At 46.2% G+C, this 8,001-nt stretch overlaps 1 protein-coding gene across 1 annotated transcript in view; it reads left to right on the top strand.

Annotated features, from left to right (window-relative positions):
• Positions 1-4,010: 4,010 nt before the first annotated feature.
• PDIA6 (protein disulfide isomerase family A member 6) overlaps positions 4,011-8,001 on the top strand; it is a 91,561-nt gene continuing 87,570 nt past the window's right edge. The window contains exon 1 of the mRNA XM_069235933.1: positions 4,011-4,223. Coding sequence (XP_069092034.1) covers positions 4,199-4,223 — 25 coding nt within the window. The 5' untranslated portion in view covers positions 4,011-4,198. The remainder of the gene's footprint in view (positions 4,224-8,001) is intronic.

Here is an 8,001-nt window from a genome sequence, read left to right as displayed (position 1 = left end):
GTGCAGGCGATGAGCGCGGTTTCTGTGCTGTGGTTCCTGCAGAACCCAGATTGGGAGGGGTTGAGTGTGTGGTTTGTCTCGAAGAAGGGGGATAGGCGGGAGTTGACTATTTTTTCTGTGACCTTGGCTGGGAATGGGAGGAGGGAGATGGGGCGGTAGTTGGAGAGGTCGTCCGGGTCGGCTTTGTTTTTTTTTAGGAGGGCAGTGACTTCCGCGTGTTTCCAGAGGTCTGGGAAGGTGGCGGTTTCGAATGAGCTGTTGATAATGGCTCAAAGTATGGGGGCGATGGCGGGGCTGGCCATGTTGTATATTCGGTGGGGGCATGGGTCGGAGGGGGAGCCAGAGTGAATGGAGTTCATACTGTTTTCAGTTTCTTCATTGGTGGTAGGGGCCCAGGTGGTGAGTAGGTTGGGGGGGTGTGTGGTGGGTTAGTGTTGGGTGGGTGGAGGGCGCGTGTGGGGGGTGTGTGAGGTGTGAAGCTGTTGTGTATGTCCAGGATTTTGCGATGGTAGTGTATGGGTTCCTACCTGATACAGTGCCTAGGCAATAGAACATCACTGTGGCCCATACTGCCCAATTTTTGTCCCAGGGAGTGATTGTGATATGTATGTCATCTGTGCTGTTGTTGCTGTGATTGACCCTGTGCTCCCTTCCTTGCTCCCTCCCTCTCTCCTTTTGTCATCCTGTCCATGTGTGCATTAGCATCATCTTGCGAAGGAGCAAGGGCACCGGCGAGTGAAGGAGCTGCAGCCCACGGGACCCAGGAGGCAGAGTCCACTGACGCCGAGGGGACCAGTGCGACAAGGGCGAGGGGAGCACCAAGGGGGAAATTGGAGCTGAAACAACTGACTCTGATTCTTCCGATGGAAGCTCCCTAGTGGTGGCGGACCCCTCTCGAGCCACCCCAGGTACATCATCTTCCACCACCCCCTGTACCAGTACCGCCCTCCCAGTAGCCCCCACCCAGTTGCCCGTGCCTGCTCACCCAGGAGGGTGGGTGTCTCCTTCATCCCAGGCACCTCAAGCCCTGCCCCAGTCAGCCCTGCTGCCCTCAGTGAGGAGGCTATTGACCTCCTGAGATCCATTTCTGTAGGGCAGTCAACCATAGTGAATGCCATCCAGGGGCTGGCATCCCAGATGCAGCAATGCATTGCCTTCCTGGACGGCATTTGCGGTGGCTTGGGTGCCATACAGAGATCGTTTCAGGCTCTGGCCTCCTCTCTGACGGCAGCCAGTGCCCCTGTTTTTTCCGTCCCCCCAACTACCCATTCCCAGTCCCAGTCTTGTCTCCCCCACCCCATCACACACACACATTCTGACAAGCATGCACCCAAAACAACAGTCAAGACTTGCACAGACAAAGACGGGAAGCACACATCAGTCCACAAGCACACACAGTCAACACACAGTTGCACACACAACTGCACTCCACTGCCTCCACTGTCTTCCCTTCCTCCTCCTCCCTCACAGTCACATCAGCTATCACACCTGCATGCATAGCATCAACAGTCCCAGATCCTGCCACCTGCACAGCCTTGCCCACAGTCACCACAACAGCAGACTTGCAGACATGCACCCCACACACCATATGCACAGCCACCACCATCACCACCTCATGCAGCACACCCACCTCACTTGCGGACACCACCACAACATCCATCCACACGTCCTGTTTGACCTCCCCCACCCTTTCTGCCCCCCCTCCAAAGACACACAAACGCTCCTACTCAGACCCCAACAGCCATGCACCTCTCACACACACACACACACACTGTCCATGCACCTGCACCCAAGTCCAGCACAACTACTCCTCCAACACCCACTCCCTCTACCTCCACTCCCATACCTCCTCCCACACCCTGCCCCACTGGTCCTAAGAAGCTTTTCCTTTCCCGCCTTGACCTCTTCCCTACCTCCCCATCCTGCCCGTAAAAGAAAGGACCCCCCCAGCCCAGTACCTCCATCTCCTGTTCGACTCCTGTTCCTCCCCCTAAGACTGCAACTGCCACTAAGAGGCACAAGAGTGATACTCCACCCCCCCCCCAGCCCACTCCTCTGCCCCCTAAACAGAAGGGTCAAGTCCCGACCCCTCCCAAACCCAAGGCTAGGGACCCCCCTACCAAGAACCACTCCACCAGCCCCACCCACCCCCTGAGATGCCTGCCTATTTCGGACATGATGCCTCTGCCCAGTGGAATCCCATTGTTGTCAGGAGTCAAGTTGGGCCCTTGGACATTGCCCTGTGCGGACCCTGGACTGGCCAATGACCCTGCTTGTAAATATGTTATTTACAATTTTTTGTCTTTACGCTTGTTCTCCAACATGATTACAGTGGTTGGACCAGAGGTATGTGTCCTAGCTTTCTTTGCTCCTGGGTTCTGTTGCTGTCAATTTACACTGCAGATAGTTCTGGGTGTGTGGTATGTGTGTATGGTGTGTGTTGTGCGTGTGTGTGTCAGCCACCCCACCCTCCCTTGTGTGCTAGGTGGCTGTACTCACCGTTGTCATCTTTATCGGCATTGGTGCTCCTGGACTTCTATTGCGTGGTACAGCATCGGGAAGACTTGCAGCTCTGGTTCCATGGCGGCTGCGGACTCCTCTGTGTCCCTGGAGGTGAGTGTCTCCTTTTACATGATGTGTTTCCGCCAGGCTTTTCGTGGCGTTGCTACTGCCCTGGAAATCCTGACAGTGTGCTGTGTCATAATATGGTGGGCGGCTCCTTGTCTTCCGCCTGCCTGTAGGTGGCTACCGCTGTGGACGGTGGTCGTACCGCACTGGCGGTTGGTGTGGTACATTGGCTGTCTATGTGAGGGATCACCACCATGGTCATTATTTGGCGGTCATTACCACCAGCCTGGAGACGGCACTACCACCATCACCTGCATGGCGGTCAGCTGACCACCAATGTCATAATGGCCACCTATATGTAGTTTACCGACTCGCAATTACCTACTGCAATTTCAATGAGATTTATAATTATATTTATAGTATATTTTATTTGTATTGTTCTCCTTTTAGGAAAGCTATTATTATTCTTATCGTTTTGTAAGTTCATTTCCTATTCTGTAAACATTTGTTTTATGATAAAGTGTAAAGTGACGTATTCGTTTTGTGGTCGTTTTGGTTTCTCACGTTCCATGTTCGTGTTTGATTTATTCATTCCGTTCTACTCTGTCCGGCTGGTGTTCCGGCGAACTGTTGAGGCAGTTGCTCCAGGACATCGGCAAAGGCAGAGGCGTAGTCGTGGCCTTGCATGTCGTTGGCTTCTTTCGCTGCCAGGTCCCTTCTGACAGAGGATACCGAGGCGGTACCCTCATTAATCCATATTAAATTTTAAAATCTCTTTTTGGTTTATTGATCTGTGACACTTTGTCTCAGGAGAAGTTTGTAACTCGTGGTTTTGCAGTTTGCTTACTTAAAACAAACTGTATGAGAAGGTTTAGTAAAGGTTGTCATTTTCTTCCTACCACAGCAGGGCTAACGTCATCCTTAAAACTTAGCATAGCGAGACTATATGAGAAAGGTGTGTATCTACCTTGGTCGACGGTAGACTTGCAGTGCACGGTCCGAAACCCTCACAGAAAATGTTTAAATATAAATTTGAGGGGAAAAAAGCCAAACATGTTGCGGTTATAAAAATGTATCACAGAATAAACTATATGTGACACTATGTTTATAACCATCATGTGTAACAGAGTAAAGACGTTTTCAACATTCAGTATTTTCTATTTAAGTACTGAAAATACTAAGTGCGCTTGTACCTTTGCTATTCCTTCAGTATAATACTTTTAAAATAAAATAATAGATCGATTTTTGTTGGAGATTAGTATGTTTCAATACGGACAACGAGGTTGGCAGTCATACTTCAATTTTCGAGCTCAATAGAGCACCGCTTTTTAGTCTTTCTGTTGTGTCTATGGCTAAAGTCGCCCAATGATGTCTATCCAACAACGGAGAATGCACGTTGTCAGGCTACCCGTCTGACTGTGATTGGTCTGCGTACTGACGGAGCGAAGAGCAAACCAATCACCGGGAGCCACGGTTTGAGATCCGGGGCAATGGAGGGAGCGGCTCACTACATTGGCAGGCAGATAAACTAGTGTCATTCGGGTATCCTACACTCAGACTCTACCCATCCACAGGCTACAGCACCAGCGGCTCACCGAGGGGCAAAGACGGTTACGGAGACGAGTTCGATATGGCAACAGCACGACTGCTGTTCGGTAGGACTAAGTGTGTTTCTATAATGCTCAACGAATATATATGTATTATTATATTTTATATATATATATATTCATAACCCCATGTCGTTTCTCTGTGCTTATAGAAGCCTCTTAGCAGCAAAAATGAAGCGTAGATGTTAAGAATAACACCTTTCCTCTTCTTACTTTAGCGTGGAAGCTATATAATTTGTGGTGCGTAAGGAATTTTATTCATAACTGCTGCACTGCAAAATGTAACAAGCGTGGTTCTGATCCGAGTGCGCTAGATTTTTTTGTGGTTAGTGGTGTAGTGCCCACGGCATTCCCCCTCATTAAAGTTTCATTGAGCCCAAAGGAGGCGGAACACCACAGGCTAGCATTAGTAAAGTTCAGTCATCGAAGTGCCCCAAGGTCTAGACAACCCTCGCTACCGGTGGTGTTGAAGAGCGCCGATGGTCTCTTCTTTATTGTTCTTTAAATGCATGTATTCGATTTTCATCACTTGGTTGAAAAAGAAGTTTAAGGCAACTGAGACGCTGTTTTTTAACTTTTCGGTACATGTTCACGTAATGCTGCCATATTGAACATGTCGTTTTTTTTTTTTAAATAAACCGTGTCGTCAAGTCTTTGTGATTATGGGCTTTGCAGACTGATAGGTGCACTCCAGATTGTCGCCTTCTGATTTTCCTAATTCCTCAACCAAGGAGCCTCAGTCAGTTTTTATCTCTGGCACTTATATTTGGGACATAAAAAGAAGATTGTTTTAAACACCCCCAGTCCTTTGTATGTATCAGGAGCAAATTGCTGTTAGAGTACACCCGCTATACAAGTTTGGCATTTTCTTTTGTCCCATTATTAAGATACATCATTGCTATCTTTATTTTTTATTTTACAAGCGTATATAAAACGCGGCCATGACTCTAGAGAGCTATATCAAATGAAAAATATTAATATAGTAAAACAGTTAAATTGGAAGTGCAATATTAACAAAATAAATATGGAGGAAATATCAAACCGGGAAAAGACTTGGGGCACATCCCATAAAGTACAGTATCTCAAAACACATAGCTGTTTACATAATTGAAAATGACTGGGTCAGCAAGACAAATGGTTGGCCTTAAGCAAAGATAAGGATAATGTGACTTACACTATCCATTTCTTATAGGAGAGGTAATCTTGATATCTATATTATTTTACTCTTTAGTACCTTCTTGTTAAGAATCATATGAGTACGTTCTTGAATGGGTACTGTTAGAAATGGGGTATTTGGCAGTCAGGTTACCCCCTGTCCAAGCAAGGACCCTAACTCTAGTCAGGGTAAAGGAGAATCACCCTCCGTTAACCCCCATTTACCCCCTTGGTAGCTAGGCACAAGCAGGCAGGCTTAACTTCAGAAGCAATGTGTAAAGTATTTTTACCAACACACACAGTAATACAGTGAACCACTACAAAATGACACAACACAGGCTTAGAAAAATAGGTTATATTTATCTAAACAAAACAGCAAAAATCCAACATACCAAAGTCAAGATATGAATTTTCCAAAGAAATAGTCTTAATACTTGGAAGACAGTGAGAATGCTGTTACACAAAGCACCTGGTTAGCGTAAAAAATGAAGCCACGCGGGCGCGCGTGTGTCAGAAAAGGATAGCAATGCATCTATTCCTTACTCGCAAGTGAGGCTCTGCATCGTTTTCTTTCTGGGTCGGCAGTGCCTCGCAAGAGAGCGATGCATCGATTTCCGGACGGGGCAACTCGGGTTCATGCAGAGTTGGGTTGACTTGGACACCCAGGGATGATGCATTGAAAATCAGGTCACACGGTGTTAAAAAACTGCGATGCGTGTGGTTTGCATTGTTATCAACCTCCCTCCGTAAGCGGGTGTTGTGCGTTGGTTATCAACTGCCTTGTGGAAGGTGCTTTGTTAAATTTCCCCGCACAACTTGGATTTCCAGTTCTTGTCTGCCACCTTCACCTTTCAAGGGCCCAGGAGCTGGATAGGGCACCACTTGGCAGGGCAGGAGTCTCAGCAGAGAGTCCAGGTGCTGGCAGGGAAAGTCTTTGATGGCCCGAGACTGCAACAACAGGAGGGAAACAATTCAAGCCCTTAGAGATTCTTCTCAAGCAGGAATGCACAACAAAGTCCAGTCTTTGTCCCCTTTCACAGGCAGAAGCAGCAACTGCAGGATAGCTCAACCCAGCATAGTCACAGGCAGGGACAGCACTTCTCAGCTCTTCTCCTTGGCAGAGGTTCCTCTTGATTCTAGAAGTGATCTAATTTTCAGGGGTTTTGGGTCCACTACTTACACTCCTTACTGCCTTTGAAGTAGTCAGACTTCAAAGGAAAGTCTCTCTTGTTTGTAAGATCCTGCTTGGCCAGGCCCCACTTTTTAAAAGTGGCATTTTCAAACACACAATCTAAAAACAAACTTAACTAAAAGATGTATTTTCAAATTGTGAGTTCAGCAACCCTAAGTTCCATATTTCTATCTGCTCCCAAAGAGAATCTACAATTTAATTATATTTAAAGGCAGCCCCCATGTTAACCTATGAGAGAGATAGGCCTGCATAGTGAAAACCAAATTTTTGCAGTATTTAATTGTCAGGACATATAAAACACATTAGTATATGTCCTACCTTAGACATACACTGCACCCTGCCCCTGGGTCCACCTAGGGCCTACATTAGGGGTGCCTCACGTGTAAGAAAAGGGAAGGTTTAGTCCTGGGAAGTGGGTACACTTGCCAAGTCGTATGGGCAGTTTAAAACTGCAGACACTGCAGTGTTAGATTTGAGCCACGTTTACAGGACTGCTAATGTGGGTGGCACAACCAGTGCTTTAGGTCCACTAGTAGCATTTGATTTACAATCCCTGGGCACCTCTAGTGCGCTGTATTAGAGACTTACTAGTAAATCAAATATGCCAATTATTGAAAGCCAACTACACATACATCTTACATAGGAGTACTGCACTTTAGCAGCGGTACAGTGCCCGGAGTATCAAAAACAGCAAGAACAGAGTCCAGCACACATCAACAACCTGGGAAATGGAGGAAAAGGGTAGGGGAGACCACACCAAGGATGCTAAATCTAACAGGTACACTTTGGGATCTTTTTTTGTAATTAGTTGTCGAAAGTTCTAGCGTTTTTAGATTTTTATTTTTTTACGGTGAAATTCTATTCTTATTTCAGCTTCTGTTTCTTATGTTTGTTATCAAGAAAATTTTTTATTTTCTTGATAAATCCCAGCCCTTGGGTTCTCATCTTTCCCTGGTGCTCCGGTTCTGAAAATGGACAATTTCTTGTTTGTTTTTTTAGCCTTGTGGTAAAAAGTGGGTTGACCACCTGGCAAATTCTGGACAGTGACAATAAAAAGTCAGGACAAAGGGTCAAAATTGAGGACAAAAGAACATTTATACAGATACATTTGAGAACATTGCACAGTAATAAAATAGAAAGCTGGCCGAAGTACAAGTTACAACCGGTTTATACTCTTTAGTTTATTTTACACATTGGAGTATTGAGCAAACATTCACACATAGCCGGTCCTAATGAAAGATTAAAAAAAAAAAACTAGCAAAGGTATACACTATATGAAAAATTTGACAGCCGATTTAAGCAGCAGTTTTCTCAGTTCTACCTCGTACCATGAATGATAATACCAGAAGCAACACTGTGTTGCTAAACATAAACTTAAGGTTCACAGGCAGTATCACTACTAGAGTGTGAAAACACAGAGAGAAATGATGGTGAGAAAGGAGGAAACAGAGATATATAGAGAGAGCAAGAGGTAAGGTT

The sequence above is a fragment of the Pleurodeles waltl genome, chromosome 5 (genome assembly GCF_031143425.1).
Source record: "Pleurodeles waltl isolate 20211129_DDA chromosome 5, aPleWal1.hap1.20221129, whole genome shotgun sequence".
Classification (NCBI taxonomy): Eukaryota; Metazoa; Chordata; class Amphibia; order Caudata; family Salamandridae; genus Pleurodeles; species Pleurodeles waltl.
The sequence above is the reverse complement of the archived record's forward strand: the minus strand, read 5'-3'. Positions and strand labels throughout refer to the sequence as shown.